Source organism: Malus domestica, chromosome 15 (genome assembly GCF_042453785.1).
Source record: "Malus domestica chromosome 15, GDT2T_hap1".
NCBI lineage: Eukaryota > Viridiplantae > Streptophyta > Magnoliopsida > Rosales > Rosaceae > Malus > Malus domestica.
In genome coordinates this window covers 42,418,072-42,438,736 of record NC_091675.1, presented here as the reverse complement: position 1 = coordinate 42,438,736, position 20,665 = coordinate 42,418,072, and the positions used below count along the sequence as shown (strand labels likewise).

The following is a 20,665-nucleotide window of genomic DNA, read 5'->3' as shown; positions in this document are numbered from 1 at the left end:
TGTTGGCATGGGCCAATGCCTTGCATACATAAGGTTTGTCTATCATAATCTTGGTCACATCCACGCTGATATACTAGGCACCCACGCCCGAAGCGTAACTCACTAACGAGTTTTTATATAATGTTCCACGAGTACTAAACTTGGAGATTTTCTTTTTCTTAAGCAAATAAACATATGGCTCGACATACTGGGCCAACTCATACATGTCTAAGAAGTTTGCCTTATGAACTTTTTCTTGTATTCTATGTCCAAACCATTATGGGAAATTTAGACATATTCGGCTGCAGGAAGGGGAGCTCAGTACCAATTCCTAGCCACTTTGAACCTGGTAAGGTACTTCATGGGTGATTCGTCAAATGCCTGTGCCATTCTGGCCAAGGATGAGACCAAAACCTCCATTCCTAGCTGATAGAACTGCTATTGGAACTTCCCAACTAATTCGTCCCAACTTTATATTGAATTCAGTGGAAGGTTAATGTACCATGCAAATGCGGTGCCTGTTAACGAAAAGTTAAACAACTAAATCTTGTTATAATCATTGTTGGCATCTTGATAGAAGCATATTTATGCGACTGAGTTAGCTTGTTCTCATGCATTTATGTTGTTATTTCTTAGTTAATTATGTATTTTAAGCTATTTTCGTGTGTTTGTAGGTCCATAGCCCTTATGAAGCAATAAGATGCATTTTGGTGCATTTTGGGCTTGGAATGAATAGCACATGCATGGAGCAAGGTGGATGGACAAAATTGAAGACTAAAAAGGCTAGGAATGTGTTAAAGAGAAAGAAGAATTAATGTAAAAAAGACAAAAAGCTCAGCCACAAAGGGGTGTCACTCCACCATTCACCTTTCCATCATTGCCGTGCACCACCATTGCACTCCCTTTGGATTCCTATGCCGTGCATCATCATCCATGTTCCCTCCATTGATTCATTTGTTGCATCATTCCACCTCCCTTTCCTTTCTCCACCATGTGCACAATCATTCATGTTCCCTAGCTGCAACACCACTCCATTTTACCCCCATGCTTTGCATCATCACTTCACTTTCACCTTTGAATCATTTCAAAAACCACTCATTGCACTCAATTGCTACACCATTCCTTGTTCCCTCCATCATTTCAGATTCATGCATCATTACATTGAATCATTGCACTCAATTGCTACACCATTCCTTGTTCCCTCCATCATTTCAGATTTCATGCATCATTGCACTCAATTGCTACACCACTCCATGTTCCCCTCTATTGCCATGCATTTCCTCTATAAAAGGAAGTGTGTGTAACATAAATTTAGTTCATACTTGGTTAGATCATTGATTCCCATTTCAACACAACCTTCATCCAAACACATCCATTCATCTTCACATCCATTCCTCCATACAAACAAACCTTCAAACACTCACCAACACCTTGTGCCATAGCAAAGGAAGGGAAGGAAAGTGCTTGGACATGCTTGTTGTCCAACTTGGATCGTTGGAGCGTTTAGGTATTTTTTTTCTTTTTTTTTTCTAATGTTTAAATTCATTTCCTTTCGTTTTGTTGTAAATATGAGTGGCTAAACCCCTCTTGGCTAGGGGTGATTTCAAAGCCATGATTATGTGTGCAATATAATTTGATAAATTCCAGTTATGAACTCTTGAATCGTGAATGCAATTGGCTTAACTATTTGATTGATAAATTATTTGTATTTGTTAATTAAGGGTCGACACTTAATTGACATGCATAAATCCGTTGCTAGAATATACGGAATTTTCACATAATCGTTACAAACTTATATTCACATGTAGTGAAGGTCGCTTATAAACGATCGCGTTAAGTTCAATTCCTAGCATGAGTGACATGATGTCATAGTTGCAAGTGCTTTGTCAATGCTTATGATTTTCATTAAACGTAATGATCTTTGATTGTATCTCTATTATGATGTCATGTAGGGAACTTTAGAAGAATGTTTTGGGTTGTCGAATGATGTCATCCAATCCAATAAAACAAGGAAAATCTGAGAGTTAACTAGTGATGTCACAGTTAATTTGGAGTATTGTCGTTCATAATTCAATGAAGTAGTAACTGGAAATCAAGTTATTTGCATACATGTCATGTGTGGAGAAAAAACCTCTAGCTATCCCATCCATCATCTTATTTCTCACATTCGTTTTACAATCTGTCTAGTTTTTCATACTTGTTTGTTTGTTTCAACTTCATCCAAATCAAAACCCCCCCTTTTAGTTTCTTGTTTCAAAGTGTTTCAAATCTGTTTTAGTTTGTGTTTTTAAGTGTTTTGATTCAAGTAAAAGTCAATTTTCGTCCAAAGACATTCCTAGTGTCTAGTTTAAGTTTATTTGGTTGTTTTAAGCTGTTTTGAGTATTTTAAGTTTGCTTTGAGTTTTGTGAGTCTTGTTAAGTGTTTTTAAGTTTAGTTTTATGTTTTTGAGTCAGTTTAGAGGTTATTAGCAAGCCCTCATAATCCCCGGTCCAGAACGATCCCTACTTATACTTGTACTACAATTGTCAAAAGAGGGTTAAATTTGTGTGTTAAGATAATTTTCACATCACATCTCCAGACTGAGTAGTAAACCTCACCACATGTTCTAACGAAGATAAAGAAGACTTCACAGCGAACAAGCTGTAATCTGGAATTTTGAAGCCTTAGAGATATTTAAACTTTTTGACGAAAGCTGGATACGGATGGATGAATTTTGAAACTTTTGGCCCTTTCTTCATAGCCAAATCAATCATCATCTGGACCTCATCTATGTCACCAGATGTCGTTTCATTCATTCGGCCTATTTCGGCTGAACTTGTACTTGGCTGTTGTTTGTAATGATCTTTCAAATCAATTATCTTGATTCATTTAGATTCAGCCTCGCCTTGTCTTTTGCCTCTTAAGGCATTTTTCTTTGATAGGGTATCCTGTCTCTGATTCTCAACGAGTGTACTTTCTTGAAACTTATAAAGCAAAGTCTTAAGCAGCTTATTGGTCATTAGATGACTTACATTTGCTTCAGCTTATTTGATGCTCAAACCACATATTTCTTGACTATTAGCATGCTCAAGTTGTCAAGTTTGCTCTTCCAACCTATGACGAAAAGGGTACTTAGATGGTATGTCAAAAGCCTCATCATCATCATTTTCATCGTCGCAGTTTTCGACTACTCCCTCTATGAGCCTGACATCAGCAAGTTTGGTAGTTTGAGTAAATGCCATGGCATGCCGAGATTAATTTCCACTTATCGGCGAGTTGTGCCTATAGATTCTGGTGTTATGGCAACAAGAAGATCCTGTGCCTGTTTCACATTGCTCGGGATTGGTCTTTGTATTATGGGTGCCTAATTCGCGGTCAATTTACCCATATTTGTCTTCTGTTTTACTGATCAAGTTTCAATGGTCATGAACTTCGTAGCTTTAATACTGGGTCCCACTCGACATGCCAAAATGTTGACCCTAAAAACTATTTAGCCTATGTGGCGTGCAGGCCAAATAGCTAATAAGCTAACTATATCTTTCGGTTGAATGCGGGGTATGCCAACTTGTCGGCTGAGCTCGGCTAGGGAGTGAATGAATGTTGATATAATGTTAGGCGCACTGATGACTTCTAAATCTAGCTACTGCGGCCGAGGAAGAAACATGTCTCAGTCTTTGGGTTCTAGAGCCTGAAAACAAGCCTACTAGTACTATGAAGTTCAGTAAATATTCGGCTTTCAATGTGTTGAATGTGAAACCTGGTCACACCTCACTCGCCGTGAAGCTAATGAAGTGACCTCTTCCAACAAAAATTCAAAGATTCCTTGTTGACTGAGACTTAGATAGATAACTAGTCGGCCTCGAAGTAGTGTTGTTTATCCAAACTGAAGGTGTTCCTTAATCAGCTGATTCTATGGCTCCAGTGATGTTTATCCAAATTGAAGATGTTGCCGGTTGCCTTCACAGTGCTGTTTATCTAAATTGAAGATATGTTGGTGGGAAAAATGGTAAAATTAAAATCTCACGAAGTTTGAGAGGTTTTGGGTAGAGCGGGCATATTTGTGCATTAATTGGAAGAGGCTTTGAATGATGCATTCCCCTCTATATTTATAGTAATAACTCTTCATGGCCAAAGTAGAATCCTACTCGGATTACAATTGTTCGATTTCTCCTTTATTTGTTATGAATGGGCTTCAGCCAATCCTAGCATATTTAGGACTTGAATCCAGCCTCATTATTATCCAAATTCAATCTTTGGTCCTTAGCATATGCTCTTTGATTCGAGGTATCACCAATATCTAAGGACGCCTTATTGTATCAGAACTCAGTCGGCAATCCTATTAGGTTTATGATGAAATCAATTCCTCGTGGGACTCAGCCGACCCTCCATGGGCTTGGCTTTCCTTAAGTATATACCAAGGCATCCTAGGCCTTTCCTCTGGGGCGAGCCCATGATCGCTCTCGGCCCAAAATTATTATTTTCGTTCCAAACAACTTCACATGAAATTTGGTGATTTGTCCAAAAGCTTTAGGCCACATGAGAATGCCATTCGATGATTTTTCGTGATTATCTCATGCATTATACATTGGTGATTTTTCGTGACTATCCTAATACATGGGTCTAGGGCTTGGTATTCACTTGTTTGGTTGTTGTTTCTATAGGAATTATGCATTGAGAAAAATGCATACATCCGTGTATAATAGATGTATTGTACACAAATTTATTAATTATGTCATTGACTTTGTAGTTTGTACAGGAAAATGTATTGAATTTATTAACTATGTTATCGACTTTGCATAATAGGTGTATTGGATCATATTTTGTAAACCACATTTTGTGGCAATTGATAGTAGGACAACATTTTTTACCTCAATATATATAGACCAAATTGGATAAATAGTCACTGTGGTCACAAGAAATTCGGAAGATTGCTCCTGTGGTAAAAAAATTCGGATTTATACCCAAACTAAAACTTCTGTCAGTTTCTCCGTTAGCATGGTTTTTGGGAATTGAGAGCTATGATAGATGAGGCTATTGGCACTTGTTGCAGAGCTATACTACCTGCTATGGTGGAAGAAGAGAATCACTAGCAGAAATATTGAGGAGGAAGAAGATGATGATTACATCAGCAACCATGCAAAGGAAATCTTCCAATTTAATTGCTTCAAAAAAACCCAATTCTTTCACACCAGCACCAATGGAAATACAAATTCCCATATAAATTTGAGAGAGCCAGATGTGAATGTTAATGGAAGTGTGAGCCAGATTTGGAACTAGGTTCTTGCAAGGATTTACTATTGAAGCTCAATGGGGAAGAAAATGTGGAAAACTCAGAGCTGATGAGGCTTGCACAATCTGGCTGGCCCATAAAGGTTTTTGTACATAATCAAAAGGAAGAAAAGGAGGATTTGGAATTAGAAGATTGGAAATCTATAAGTAGAAGAAAAGGTTTAAGAAATAGAAGTTTGGGTGATCTGATTTTGGTAGTGGACACACTTTTTTTCTCTCCATTATGTCTTCTTGTCGACAGAGCTTGCTAATGTAGATAGTGGGATCCCAGCTAGTGCATACAATCAACTTTTGGATACCTCATGTGCACTTTAATAAAGAACTGACAGGAGTTTTAGTTTGGGCATAAATCCTAACAGATTTTACCACAAGGGTTTAATCCGAATTTTTTTTACCACATGGACTATCTTCAAAACACCTTATGGTCACGGTGACTATTTATCTAATTTGGCCATGTGTGTGTGTGTGTGTACATAATTGAGTATTTATGTATACATATATAAATTACTTACTCAATTACCAATCACTTGGCTCTGATACCAAATGACGTGGAAATACCAGACGACAATGGATCTATTTACTAGGTGATCCATGAGATAAAGATTGACTAGAATAGATGGTTAGCATTAATTGAACATAATTTGAATTAAAATATGCTAAATCGGGATTTACTTTACCAAGCCACATTTCTAACCAAATGTTATTTAAAGGAACTGACATGATAATGAAAAATAATGAATTTTAAAATAATGATGCAATTTAATAACTGAAAATAGAATTTATTATTGACTTTCGAAAACTTACAATTGACTGATAAAATTTACTAAGAGAACTGGATGATGGTGCCCGTAGGCATCATTCTTCTTTTTTCTAAAATAAAAGTGTTTACAATATTTAATTTGTTTGAATACAATGAGAGCTCAAAGAAAATTTGAACTAAGGAAAGATGTGGAAATTCACTCGCTTTCTTTTTCTTCGAATTCTTCTTCTTATAGACTTTGGAAAAGGAGACTTGAATGATTGAGTTCTTTACTATTGAAGCACGGGATGGCAGATGACTTACTTTTACTGTTGATGAATAATGAACTTTGTCGGAATAATTGTTGCTTTTACTGTAGAACGTAATGAGTGATTCCCACTGATTGATTGATTCCTTACTTTTACTGTGCGAATAATGTTTGAAAGCTTCACATGTTGTCTTGATTAGTGTGAAATGATGCTTGAATTCTTCAAATGGGCCTTGTGTATCTTGGTAGTCAGCCCATCCAGTGCTTTGACTATTTGGCTTTACTGGTTACTGTGATGATGCATTTGATGATTTAGAGGAAGTTTCATCTTCTTCGTCTTCAGATTTTAACTGTAATTGTAACTAGGCTGCTTGTGATTGTAACTATGCTGCTTGAGTGAGAAGTTTATGTCCAAGGTCTTCAATTTCTACAACTTTGTGCTTTGATTTTGAAGACTTTGAAGACTTTGACTTTCCTTTGAGTGAGGAAGATGGAGAGATCTCTGATAATGACTGTGTTTCGATAACTGGCTATGGTTCAATGGCAAATTCACTAAGAACATGTTTAATGATTCTTTGCTAGTTGAATTTGTTCCACCATTTGACTGATCTGACGTTATGAACTTCTTCATTGTCTACTTCATAACCCATTTCAAAATCCATGAAATTTTATATTTGGCCACGAAAATTAAAAGAAGATATATGTTCTTGTTGAACTGACATCTGTTGAATCTTGATTAAAATGGTTGATTCTATGCATGAGCGAGTCTGGGATGAGATTGCCTGTTGGGCTATGAACTGACCACCACTTGGAGAACCAAGCTGGGAATATTGGTTGAAATTTCTTGTCGAAGTTGATAAACCAAGAGTGACTGAAATCTTCTTTCTGATAGAGGAAAATGTTGGTCCATGCATTAATGTAATCATAATAATTGTACTGGATATTGGGTGTTTGAGTGTGGAAAGACTTGTGTTTGTAAATGGGGATTCCCCATTCCTTTTCTATCATGATCTTTCCAATGTGTAAATTATGATAAAGGATGTTTTCATATATGTGACTGGTGATGGATTTAATAGTTATTAACTCAATTTCAAAGAAAATACTTTTGTAAAATCCAAGCGTTATGTATGACTCTTTCGGTTGGTATTGGAAATTTGGGGGAAACTAGAATTTGGCTAACTTTGCTGGTGTTGGGTTTGGAATAAGATCTAGAGGGTAACTAAACAAATATTCACTGGATGATTTTGGAATGTAAGAAAAATTTTGACTATAAATGATCATTGGTTAAGATGGTTTTACTGAGGATTTGTAAGGATCATAAAGTTTGACTAAGGTTGACTGATAGTTTGGTCTAAAATTCCCTACAGTAGAACCTAAGGGAGTAAAACAGTTTACTAAGCTACTGGCTCAGTAAGGTACAAGGCCTGACTCTTGTTTGACTGATTCTTTTTTTACTGGGTTGAAAAAGGCAGGAGCCTTCTTTGATCAGGATTTCATCCTAACATTTTTTTCCTGCAAAGATCAGGAATGCAATTTTATCTGCCTTTTACGTATTCGATTTCAAAATAAAAAAAAATAAAAATAAAACCTTAATATTGACTGTCATCGTGCAAAACTTTGTTTTGATGCAATGTTTTGAACATTTTTTTGTAAAATATGTTTTGGTGCTTTTGCAATCGACTCTTACTAAAAAAAATTTGATTTAACAAATCATCTTCAAATTTTGATATGCATAGTACTATAGATAATATTTCTTTTTTAATAACACTATAATTACTTTGAGCTGAATTCTAGACTCCTGAGTGGAAACGAACAACTTATTCAGGAGAACCGAGATGAGTTGACTGTTTAAGAATACCTCCGTAATCAATTTCAGAGGCATCAGTTTCAACAATTTTGAATGAATTGACTATAGGAATACCAAGACAGGGTAATGTCTTGACATGAGACTTGATTTGTTTGACTATGGAAGTATGAGTAGGAGATCAAAATGGGGATTAGTCTTGAGCCTGTCAAATAATGGTTTGAATTGTTCTCTCAATTTTGGGTAGAATTCTACAACATAATTTAATGATCCTAAAAATCTTTGGAGTTGGGTTTTGTTAGTGATTTCATCTGGAAATTTATCTACAAACTGGATGACTCTGTCTATGGGTTGGATTGTTGACTGATGGATATTGTATCCTAAAAATCTTATGTTGGTTTGAAAGAATTTTATTTTTGTGGCTGAAACAACTAATCCGTTTGGCTTAATTATTTTGATGAACATGTTTAAATGTTTTCAATGTTCACCACTTGACTATGAATAAATGAGGACTTCAAACAATGAAAAAGTGACTCTATTGATTGAATATTTCATTCATTATGTTTTAGAATTCATTGGGTGCATTTTCTAGGCTGAATACATTACATTCCATTCATAATGGCCGAAGGGAGTGACAAATGTTGTTTTGAATTTGTCATCCTCATAAATTTGAATTTGCTAGAGGCTCGATTTCATGTCAAATTTTGAAAATATTATTTCTTGACTTAATCTTTTTATTATACTCTTTTATTGGGGATTGAATATCTTATCCATTCTAAGACTTCATGTAACGGTTTACAATTAATGACTAATCTTGGAGTACCTTTTTCTAATTCAGCATTTTTCTGGACATAGAAAGGAATGGCCAAGGTGACTTATTTTTTTTTGTTATTCCTTTGTTGAACTTACTTTTTTTGTTATTCCTTTGTTGAATAATTCTATGATTTCATTTTTACACAATTCCATAGTTTCTGACTCATTTGGATTGGTATAGCTTTTCTAAGTATTTTGCTTTCATCGAATCCCTTGATGTAAGGAAGTTTGACTATATGTTGTTTCCTATGTCAAAAGGTATTAGGAATGTCTGAACATATTTCTTCAATAATTTTTTGTTGAAAAGAATTAATTCTTTATTGTAAGGGTTTACTGTTTAACTGTCCCTCAATTATTTTGTAATTTATTTCTTCTTTTAAATATTTGATGTGCTGCGTTTTTCTTTTAATTACGTTGATTGTTTTTGAAATATTTTTTTTTCTTTAACTGATTTATCTTGTTGAGCTCTATTTTTTAAGAGAACTTAAACTTTACTTCTTGTTCATATCAATGGTAGAAATTCTATCATAGTGGACTGTAAAAGGATACAGGAGGGCTATGAAAGAAAGTCCTAAAATGTGATAGTCTGATATGTTTTTTATAAGGACAAATGATGTTTTAAAACAAACATTGTCTTGAAAAATGTGTGCTTTTGGTATTTCATAATTTAATTGCATTGGGGAATAAACAAACAAGAGGGAGCCTTCACAAAGGTTGCTTAGGAGAAGTCTCGGCAGTCGGTAGAGCCCCAGAAAGAGAAGGCACCGGAGGGGGATCATTCGGAGCCTCAGTACTGGACAGAACCCTAGAAGGAGGAGGCATCAGAGGTTGATCATTTGGAGCTTCATTACGCGGTACAGCCCCAGAAGACGAAGGCAATAAATGCCTTTGGAACAAACCCACAAATCTCTGATGATCAAGTAAAACCTGACCATCAGATTCCTTCATCTAGTCAAGCTTCCTCTTCATGTTTGTAGCATAGTCATGTGCGAGCCGGTGCAACTGTTTATTCTCATGCTTGAGCCCTCTAATCTCCTGTTTGAGACTCATCACTTCACCCGCCAATGATTCAACTTGGCGGGTTCGAGCAAATAGGCGTTGGGCCATATTAGACACAGAACCTGCACACTGAACACTAAGAGCCAGAGAATCCTTAACAGCCAACTCATCAGACCGTTTGGAAAGTAGTCTGTTATCTTTGGGAGTGAGAAGGTTCCTGGCCACTACCGCAGCGGTCATATCATTCTTCATCACGGAATCCCCAACGGTAAGAGGACCAGTAGGGGAGACGAAGGATGGGCGCCATATGTTGTCTGGAGAAGGCGGGGCTGCCTCTTCAACAAGGTTCAAGTCAAAACGACGGTCGGAGGGGCCAGACATTTTCAAAGGTGTAGAAAAGAGAAGAGGTCGGACAAATCAAGATCTTAGAAGTGCAAGAATGGAGCTTCTACTGGTGGATATTCAAGTGTGCTTTGGAACTTAATGTCAGCCTCTATAAAAATCTGCACTCGACGAAGCTTCAGAAATCGAAGAGGCGTTTGCTTTCTCAAAAGCTGGGCTGCTCAGAGACCACGAGGGTCGATCTCAGAAATCGAAGAGGCGTTTGCTTTCTCAAAAGCTGGGCTGCTCAAAGACCACGAAGGCCGATCTCAGAAATCGAAGAGGTTTGCTTTCTCAAAAGCTGGGCTGCTCAGAGACCACGAGGGCCGATCTCAGAAATCGAAGAGGTTTGCTTTCTCAAAAGCTGGGCTGCTCAGAGACCACGAGGGCCGATCTCAGAAATCGAAGAGGTTTGCTTTCTCAAAAGCTGGGCTGCTCAGAGACCACGAGGGTCGATCTCAGAAATCGAAGAGGCACCTACTTTTCCAGCCTTGTCAGCACCTGTCACACGCACACTCAACTTTGCGGAAATTATGGGCATTCTGTCGAAGATTTCTGGCGAAGTAGAAAGCACATGAATCGTACTGTTCAATCACCCACTTCCCACACGCAACAGTAGCTCATGGGTACCACATATAACTTTGCCAAAGTCCTCTGACAAAGTTGAGACTACTTTTCCAGCCTTGTCAGCACCTGTCACACGCACACTCAGCTTTGCGGAAATTATGGGCATTCTGTCGAAGATTTCTGGCGAAGTAGAAAGCACATGAATCGTACTGTTCAATCACCCACTTCCCACACGCAACAGTAGCTCATGGGTACCACATATAACTTTGCCAAAGTTCTCTGACAAAGTCGAGACACGTGAAGCTTGCAACTCTCACTACATCGCTCTGACCAAGAAGGGTAAAAGAATAGCAAAGAAACAACACTAACAAAGTTTAGACACATAAATTTTGACGGCCTAGCTACCATATTATTACCCACAAGGGTAAAGGAACAGTACCACTGCTGGATAATTGGAAAGTCCCGGTGTGTCAACCTCTGTGCTTCATGGCAAGGTAGACTAGCAAACATGCCCAACCTTTACTCACATTCGAGAAAACACTCCCAACAAGATTGCTTGCCCCAAAATCGAAGAGGCATCGCCCTCCGAATCTCGAGAGCCAGACTCCCAACATGATTACTTTCTCAAAAATCGAAGAGAGGGTAAAGGAACAGTACCACTGCTGGATAATTTGAAAGTCCCTGTGTGTCATCCTCTGTGCTTCGTGGCAAGGTAGACTAGCAAACATGCCCAACCTTTACTCACATTCGAGAAAACACCCCCAACAAGATTGCTTGCTCCAAAATCGAAGAGGCACCGCCCTCCGAATCTCGAGAGCCAGACTCCTAACATGATTACTTTCTCAAAAATCGAAGAGAGGGTAAAGGAACAGTACCACTGCTGGATAATTGGAAAGTCCCTGTGTGTCAACCTCTGTGCTTCGTGGCAAGGTAGACTAGCAAACATGCCCAACCTTTACTCATATTCGAGAAAACACTCCCAACATGATTACTTTCTCAAAAATCGAAGACACCGCTCTCCGAATCTCGAGAGCCAGACCCCCAGCATGATTGCTTTCTCAAAAATCGAAGAGGCATCGTTCTCCGAATCTCGAGAGCCAGATCCCCGACAGGATTGCTTGTTCGAAAACAGAAGAGGCACCACTTTCCCAACTTCAAGAGCCGGATCTCCTTGGATAAAGCTTGTCTGTAATCTTCACACGCAACATCAGCTTTCCAGATACCACAGACCACTTTTTCAAAGTGCTCTGACAGAGTTAAAACTTATGAAGCTGGCAGCTCCCACTACCGTGCTATGACCAAGCAGGGTAAAGGAATAGCATTATTACTTGATGTTAGGGAGACTCCTATATATGTCGACCTCCATTCCCAACGGACAGGCAGACCTGCAAAAATGCTCAACCCTTCCTCTTATATGAGAGGGCACTCCCAACGAAGCCTTTCGAAATATTCAGCTTTCTTTCCCCCCGATAATACCTCTGTAAACAAGCTATACTAGAGCAAGAATATCTCATATCATCAGGGTTAAAAGCAAGAGTATCCCATATCATGCTTTTTCCCTGTCTTTTCCTTTGGCCTTGTTCTTACCTGCAAGACAAGGAGAAAGAGAGCAATCAGTCAGCACTTGGAATCAAGCTTCCAGCCAGGAACTGACTGCCTGGAACCCCTTACCCTGGCATTGCTCTCGAGTACTCATCTTCAACATCTTATGCTTCCAAGGAAGATACCACATCTGCCTGAGGAACAGATAGGGCAAGTGAAAAGGATACAAGGAAGCATGTGGAGACAAGCGTAACAGCACACGTGCCGATACATCCACTACTCTGTCAAAAGCAAAAGTATCCCATATCAGCAGGGTCGAACGTACTCTAGATTTGATGGACTTGTTTTGACCCTCAAATTCTTCAGTCGGCCTTATACTTTGGAGGAAACCAGAAAACCCTCCAGCCCAGTTCAAGAATAAGCCTGTGGAAAGTTACTTCTTCAAAAGCAAAAGTATCCCATATCATCTCTTCTCATTTTTCTTCTCTTTATCCTTCATGCTGCCTGCAAGATAGGGAGAATGTGAACAATCAGCCGGAGCTCTGATTGCTTACCTTGTCTGTTACCTCTTTCAGCAGATCCCCTAGCTCGGCGACTTGGGGGACTCCTACTACATGGTTTGTATCGCGCTTGACCAAGCCTGAAACTACAAGTAAGCTTCAAGTGACATTGATACATTACCTTGTGCATCTCCACCAGTTACAGATACCACCCCTGGATGGAGGAAGAGTACTTCCAGAGAAGATTCCACATCTACCTATGAGACAGATAAGGAAAGTCAAGCCGATACCACACTCCGGGACTTAGAAGTTTCGTGGTTACGAGATCATTCTCCCACAATATTTCCTAATGTCATTTGTACTAAATCATTCACTTGTACTCCCTAAAGGAGAGCTTGAACCTATGTACTTGTGTAAACCCTTCACAATTAATGAGAACTCCTCTATTCCGTGGACGTAGCCAATCTGGGTGAATCACGTACATCTTGTGTTTGCTTTCCTATCTCTATCCATTTATATACTTATCCACACTAATGACCGGAGCAATCTAGCGAAGATCACAAAAAGTGACCGTTTTCGCTACCTAGGATCTATCTTGTAAGAGAACGGAGAATTAGATGGAGATCTCAACCATAGAATACAAGTTGGATGGATGAAGTGTAAGAGTGTATCCGGCGTGTTGTGTGATCGTCGTAGGCCACTGAAGCTCAAGGGAAAATTTTATAGGACGGCAATAAGGCCAACGATGTTGTATGGCACAGAATGTTGGGCGGTGAAGCATCAACACGTACACAAAATGGGTGTAGCGGAGATGAGGATGCTTCGCGGGATGTATGGGCACACGAGAAAGGATAAGATTGGGAATGAGGATATCCAAGGTAAAGTAGGAGTAGCCAAAATTGAAGGAAATATGAAAGAAAATCGGTTCCGGTGGTTTGGACATGTGCAAAGAAGGCCTACTGACGCTCCGGTTCGAAAATGTGACTACGGGACAGAAGTTCAGGGCCGAAGGGGTAGAGGAAGACCTAGGAAAACTTTGGAAGAGACCCTAAGAAAAGACTTGATTACTTGGATCTAACGGAGGACATGACACAAAACCGAGCGCAATGGCGTTCTAGGATTCATATAGCCGACCCCACTTAGTGGGAAAAGGCTTTGTTGTTGTTGTTGTTGTTGGGGAATGATTGGCTGAGCTAAGGATTTAAGTTGATTTGGAAAAGTATTTGGTTGGAATTATTCATTCTTGAATACAATTCAAATATGCTCCTTAATCGATTAATCGTTTCTAATTGGAAATCTTCAATTATTATTTTGACTTTTGAATACCATTTTCTAATTCTAATTTTGTTAAGTAAACTTAAAATTAAACTTTTGGTTGAACCTTTATCATTTTCTTCATGGTTGTTTTCTCTTGGTTATTCGTCAAATGAGGAAGAAGTTGATTCATTGTTTTGTTTAAATTCTTAGTCAATTAATTTTTGTATTTGAATGAAGCTAAGATGTGATCTTATTTCTTGATTGTCTGTTTTAAGGATTTTTATTTATTCCTTAATTTTGTTCACCTCGTATTGTAAATCTTTAACTGTAATTTCCTTTTTTTTTGTTTATTATATCTTTCCAAGGTTGTACTGAGAGATATTTTACTATGTGGAGTTGGCTACTCATAGGTGCTAGTTTCCTCATGGCTTACCAAATTCTTTAATTTTTTCAAGAAGTGAGATTTTAATTACGGATCATCGATTTTACTAGTTAATTCAATTAATAAACCTTCTTGTTCTTCTTGTTTATTTAAGACTAAAATTATTTTACAACAACTATCTCTGCATCCTATATTTATGTCTGTAAAGTTAGAGCTGTTTGAATGGTTTAACTCTGAGGAGTTAGAATCAAACCCTTGTTCATTTTCACTTTGGTCTGTGTTTTTTAACTCTAGTACTTGGATTAATTCGGTTTTCTTTTCTTCAGATATTTTTAACTGATTAATTATCTTTTTTACTCTGCATTTTGTTTGCATAGTGCCACATTTATAACAATTACCTTTGTTTTGATCTTTGGAATAATTTTTAATAAATGATTTTTTCTTCCAATTTTTGTTAAGCTTGGTTTTTTTTTTCATAGAATTTATTGGTGTTAAAATTCTTTCTTTTGTTGTACTCGTCATATTTGTGATATCTTTTATTTGGGTACTTACTGTGATATCTTTCTATTCTTTTATTTTTACTAGAAGGAGCAATAATGGGTAAACTGTCACAGCCCGTTCCGGAATTTTTAATTCCGAGGACGTGAAATTACGAAAATGCCCCTAATACGTGGCTAAGGTATAATTTTTACGTTCGTTATATCTAAGCTCTTAAAATTTGGTAAGTAGAGTGGAGACTTAGATTTAAATTTAGGTTAGAATTTTGGAGTAGTGTGAATAATGTCGAAAGGGTTAGACTTTTCTTGATGTCTTCCCTGAAAGTATACCTGGATTGTCTTCAGGCAGAGATATGAGGTTCATTATTGATTTGTTGCCAGGTATAAATTTATATTGGAAATTGGTTCATGATGAGTTAAGGGAATTGGAAATTCAGTTGAAAGAATTGGTTGACAAAAGTTTCATTCAACCTAGTACAACACTTTTGAGGAGCCCCAGTTTGTTGATGAGAAAGAAAATGGATCCTGAGACTGTTCATTGATTATAGACAATGGAGTCGGGTAACGATTGAGAACCGTTATCCATGGTAATGTACTGATGTTTATTTAACCAGCTTAGAAGTAATTGCGAAGATTCAAAGATTGAATTGAGATCTGGTTACTACCAATTGAATATTATAAGTGACGTTGATCATAAGATGGTTTTCTGGACTTGTTATAGTCTTTATGAAGTTTGGTGATGCTATGTGGATACTCATGCTGTTTTATGAGTTGATGGATGAAGTATTCCAATAATGCCTTGATAGATTGATATCATTTTCATTGAAGATATGCTGGTATACTCTAAGCCTAGAGCAGAGCATGTTAGATATTTTAAGTTGATGTTACAAAGATTGAGAGAACGTTGGTTGTATGCTAAGTAGCAAATGCTAAAGTTAGATGAATCAAGTGGCATTCTAAGATTTGTTATATCTGTTTAAGGTATTCAAGTGAATCCTTAAAAGATAGCAGAAATTGAGAATTTGGAACAACCACGAGTCGTAATTGAGATTTGGAATTTCTTAGCTTACCAGGCTATCTTGGATGGTTGTGAAAGATTTTTCAGTCATTGCTTTGTCATTGACGAGACGGTTGAGAAAAGAGGTTATGTATGAGTGGGAAGGAAATTGTGAGCAAAGGATTCAACAACTGAAGTATTTCCTCACTCATGCACGTATTTTGGTATTCCCAGAGAATAGTGGTAATCATAAATTTTTAGTGATGTTTCTTGAATGGTATTGGAGGCATGTTGATGCAAATGTTAGGGTGATTGCATACGTTTCACGATAAATGGAATCTCATAAGATGAATTACCCTACTGGTGATTTGGAAGTCACGATTACCATTCTTGCTGTGAAGTTATGGAGACATTATATTTTAGTGGGAATGCAAGATTTTTTTTTTACGAATCCAAAAAGTCTTCAATATCCATTACTCGGAAGGATTTTGATATGAGGCAGCGAAATTGAATTGTATTGCTTAATGAACATGATTGTACGATCAGGGGGATCATAAAGTTTGTTCTAGCTGAAGCACTTGGTGAGAAGACTACAGTAAGATTAATGTCTGGCACGTTTGCCAAGAGTATCATCTTGTGGATTGAAAACCAACGAAAAAAAAAAAAAAATTAAGAATGGAAGATCGAGAAGAAGTTATACTTGTTAAGTAACAAGTTAGTACATTTACTCCAGTGTTGAGTAACAACCTTTCCCAGACAGTGCAACACTACTTATTTGTTTTATGGAAAAGAGAATTGGATTACGGAACTGCTAAGTTTCTTAAGTATGTTGGTTGTGCAGTTTCCGAAGTAACGCCATAAGGACCATGAAATGTGTCACGTGAGTCGGTTTTTGATGACTTGTGAATGGAATGTTTCTGGGTAGAGAAAGATTCGATCAAGAATGAGTTTTAGTAGACCCTGAGACTATGGATGAGTCTCCTCAAAGTATTCATGTGATTAAGTTAACCTAAAAGTAACCAGGAATGACAAAAGAGATCAAGAGACGGATATGCCACTAATCGAGTATATAAGGTAAATGGTTTTATATTTTCGAAGTGTTCACCATTGAAAAGTATAATATGGAGTGGAAAAAGAAGGTCCTGAGAATTAAGATAGAGTAAATGGTAAAAGTTTTGTGAAGGAAATCATTCAGTGGAAGAAAATTACGTGGGAGAAAGAGAATCGGATAAGAGAGATTTACCGAGGTTGGTATGAGTAGATGTTTGGATTGGTTGTGGAATTTCGGGGACGAAATTCTATAAGGAGTGAAGATTGTCACAGCCCGTTCCGGAATTTTTAATTCCGAGGACGTGAAATTACGAAAATGCCCCTAATACGTGGCTAAGGTATAATTTTTACGTTCGTTATATCTAAGCTCTTAAAATTTGGTAAGTAGAGTGGAGACTTAGATTTAAATTTAGGTTAGAATTTTGTAGTTGGGGATTGGGTAGGATCCCACACCCCTCAATTCTCTCCCTCTTTCCCGTACCCTGTCTCTCTCTCTCAGTTCACTCTCTCTCTTCCCTCACGACTCTCTCTCACTCTCAGTTCTCTCTCTTCCTCTCCGACGCTCAACCTCACCCAAAACCACCTAAAACATAAACAAACGTCCAAGATAAGACCACATTTGGACTCCTGGAACTTCCACGATCACGTAGACACCAATTTCAGGTAAGTTTTACTTCGGAAAACCTAGATTCTAAACTCCCCGTGGAAGAGCACTGTTCATGATCTTCTAAATGACTACGTTTTAGGCTAAAACAAGATCACAGCGAGCTTAGTGAGGTCCCAAGGAAGCTCGGAGTGCTTCGTTGGAAGTTTTTGGACGTAAGAACACGGAGATCGACAAGCTCAAAGTTTGGCCGGAGTTTTCGAGGCGTTTTCCGGCGAATCCCCGGCGAGTTAGGAGTCGAGGTAGGTATCAATCTCTTCGTCTCGTCAAGTACTACAACTTTCCTTTTTGTTTCACTCAATTTCGTTGAGTATTGAAGAAGTTATACTCATTTGAAAAATACCCAGTTTCCGGCGACCTCCGAAGCTTTCGAGGCAGTTTCCGGCCAAACCACGGCGAACTAGGTGTTGTGCAAGGTACCATTCTCTTTGTCTCTTCAAGGGCTACAACTTTCGTTTTTTGAATCACTTGATTTCGTTGAGAAATGACAAAGTTATGGCAATTTGAAAAACTGCCCGGAAAACGGCCGCCGGAAAAACCAGTCCGGCGACCCAAGGAAGAAGAAGGTGCTACAGTAAAAAAAAATAAAAATAAAATTATTTTAAAAATATGTCGACGTCCGTGACGTCGAGTAGATCACCGTTGTATATTCATATACCCAATTTGAGCACCGTATAAGAAAGTTATTAAGGATTGTTGGTTAGGTGTTCGAATAACGTTTTATAGTTTTGGTGAAAATGTGAATTGATGATCCGACCGTTGGATCGTCACCAAACTTTGATACGTTGTAATACGTAATATTTGAGGATTATTGGAACTTACGGATTGGGAATCCGAGTTACGGATCTTCCGGAATTGGAATTGTAAGTCCATAATATAAAATGTTAACCGTCACTTAGTTTTGGAAATTGACGGAGATCCGACCGTTGGATGGTAATGAAATTTTAGGATGTTGTCCTAGAGGTATAATGTGGACCTCTGGAAGTTATGGATTTAAAATCTGAGTGGCAGATCTTCCGGATCGATCAACGTAGTGACGTATTTTATATAAGTTATATATTCTATCGATATGAATTCTGAGGTTGGATTTGATTACTATTCTAGGCGGCGATCGTCGTGACGCCTTGATGTGTGGTGCTAGGGAGTTGTTGGACGAACTCCAGGTGAGTGGGCAGTTTTGTTTTCCGTATATATATATACTTGACGTTTCCCAGAAATTGAATTGAAATGAAAATATGTTTAAAATGAAATGCATATGAGTTATGTGGAAAAACGGGAAGTGAAATACCATGCATAGAATTGATATGAAAAGTATATAGAAATGTGAGTTGAAATGCCATGCATGAATTAATATATGATGCATATGTATGAATTGGTGCGGTGGACGCACAGGTAAGAATTGATTTATGATGCATATGTATGAAATGGTGCGGTGGACGCACAGGTGAGTATTTAATTACTGTTATGATGATGATGATATATATTGAGCTCAAATCCTGCACCATGGTTTAGTGCTTATAGTATTCACCGCATCGCACGCTCGCCTTGGATCCAAGTAGATGCTAGTCGTACAGTCCACGCGGAGTGGGTACGACAGACCAGTCGCGAGAGTGTTAGTGAGATTCCGACTGGTGGGTGACCTTAGATTATGTGCACAGATGATTTATGAGAAGCACTAGAGCGTAACTTGTGTGCAGAAGGCCGGACGGGTCACAGAGGTGACTCCGGTAGAGTGATAATGATAGATTTTGAGCTCTAGGTTCAACCGTACAGGGCTATTAGAGGGCCTCCGGTTGATTACTTTCTTGCACCTGATATGATTATTGTTGATGCATCCATACTTAACTGTTGAATTAGACATGGCATGGCATGATTGATAAAGAAAAAAATGTTGAGTTAATGAATTAAAGTATTGAGAATATATATGTATAATTATATTTTACATTTCTGGGAAAATATACAGGTTTTACGGAGAGGGGTTACAACGTTTTGAAAAAATGTTTGGATTTGGAAAATAATGGTTTTACTGACCCACTCAATTTTGGTTTTGCGCCCCTCCAGGTTCAGGAATCACAAAGGTGTGGTGACTACGAGGAATTCAGCGGGGTTCTGACAGAATGGACCAAATTAGGACTCACCTTCGGGTGTATCAACGTATAAATTGTATAATTAAAGCTTCCGTACTGTGCAAATGGTTACGTCACTCTCACGTGACGGCCAGCATGCCCTCCTTCGGGACGGGGTGTGTCAGTTGGTATCAGAGCATGGTTGCAATTTTGGACATCTTGAGAAGTTTATAGTGAATTCTGTCAGAACTACACCGCCTCGTAGCAAACCACGTAGTTAGAGGAATTTAGTCTCCCTGATTTAGCGGTTTGGGGGAAACTATTATTATGGTGATTCAGTATATTATCAAAATGGACATTTTAAGACGGGTTATGAGTTGAATTTGAATCACCTTATGAAATGATGAACCTGAGGGAGCGAAGTAACGGTTTAACCATTTGGAAAAGATGTTTCAGATTATGCAAGTCAATGGAAATTTCCTTTTGACAAGGGGTTGAGACGACTACCTAGTTTTGGGTATGAATTTGTATCCTGGTGGAAACAGGAGTATGATTTGTTGTCACCGGAGGAACAGCCGATTTAAAATTGTTTAAGGACTTGTTTAAGGAAAAGTTTATTCCTCCGGCATTGATCGATGGTAGTAAACAAGAGTTTACAAATATGAGACAAGGAAGGTGATGATCGAGGGATATTATAGAAAGTTTTCAGACCTGCCTCGTTCCATCCAGATATTGTTGTTAATTTGGTGGAGGTGTTATGTTGTTTTAGGCTGGGTGACAAAAGGGAAGTGGTATTTTGGGTGACCACTATCCATTGTATTTCTTACCAAGAGTATACAAGATGTTGTTGAGCCTTGAGGACTCTGAGAACATGAGCAACGAGAATAAAGA

General features: G+C 38.1%; 1 protein-coding gene across 1 annotated transcript; it reads left to right on the top strand.

Moving 5' to 3' along the window:
* Positions 1–4,984: 4,984 nt before the first annotated feature.
* Positions 4,985–19,953, top strand: LOC139191939 (uncharacterized). The gene is made up of 6 exons (XM_070812974.1): positions 4,985–5,215; positions 17,463–17,707; positions 17,791–17,954; positions 18,056–18,124; positions 18,813–18,871; positions 19,770–19,953. The coding sequence occupies exons 1-6, from the start codon at positions 4,985–4,987 to the stop codon at positions 19,866–19,868; spliced, it is 867 nt and encodes a 288-aa protein (XP_070669075.1). The 3' UTR covers positions 19,869–19,953.
* The last annotated feature ends 712 nt before the right edge of the window (positions 19,954–20,665 follow it).

Coding starts and splice junctions, on each gene's coding strand:
- LOC139191939 (XM_070812974.1), top strand. CDS start 4,985: ATGAGGCTATTGGCACTTGTTGCAGAGCTATACTACCTGCTATGGTGG. Junction 5,216..17,462: donor ATGTGAATGTTAATGGAAGT/GTGAGCCAGATT, acceptor AATTTAGGTTAG/AATTTTGTAGTTGGGGATTG. Junction 17,708..17,790: donor CACGTAGACACCAATTTCAG/GTAAGTTTTACT, acceptor ACTACGTTTTAG/GCTAAAACAAGATCACAGCG.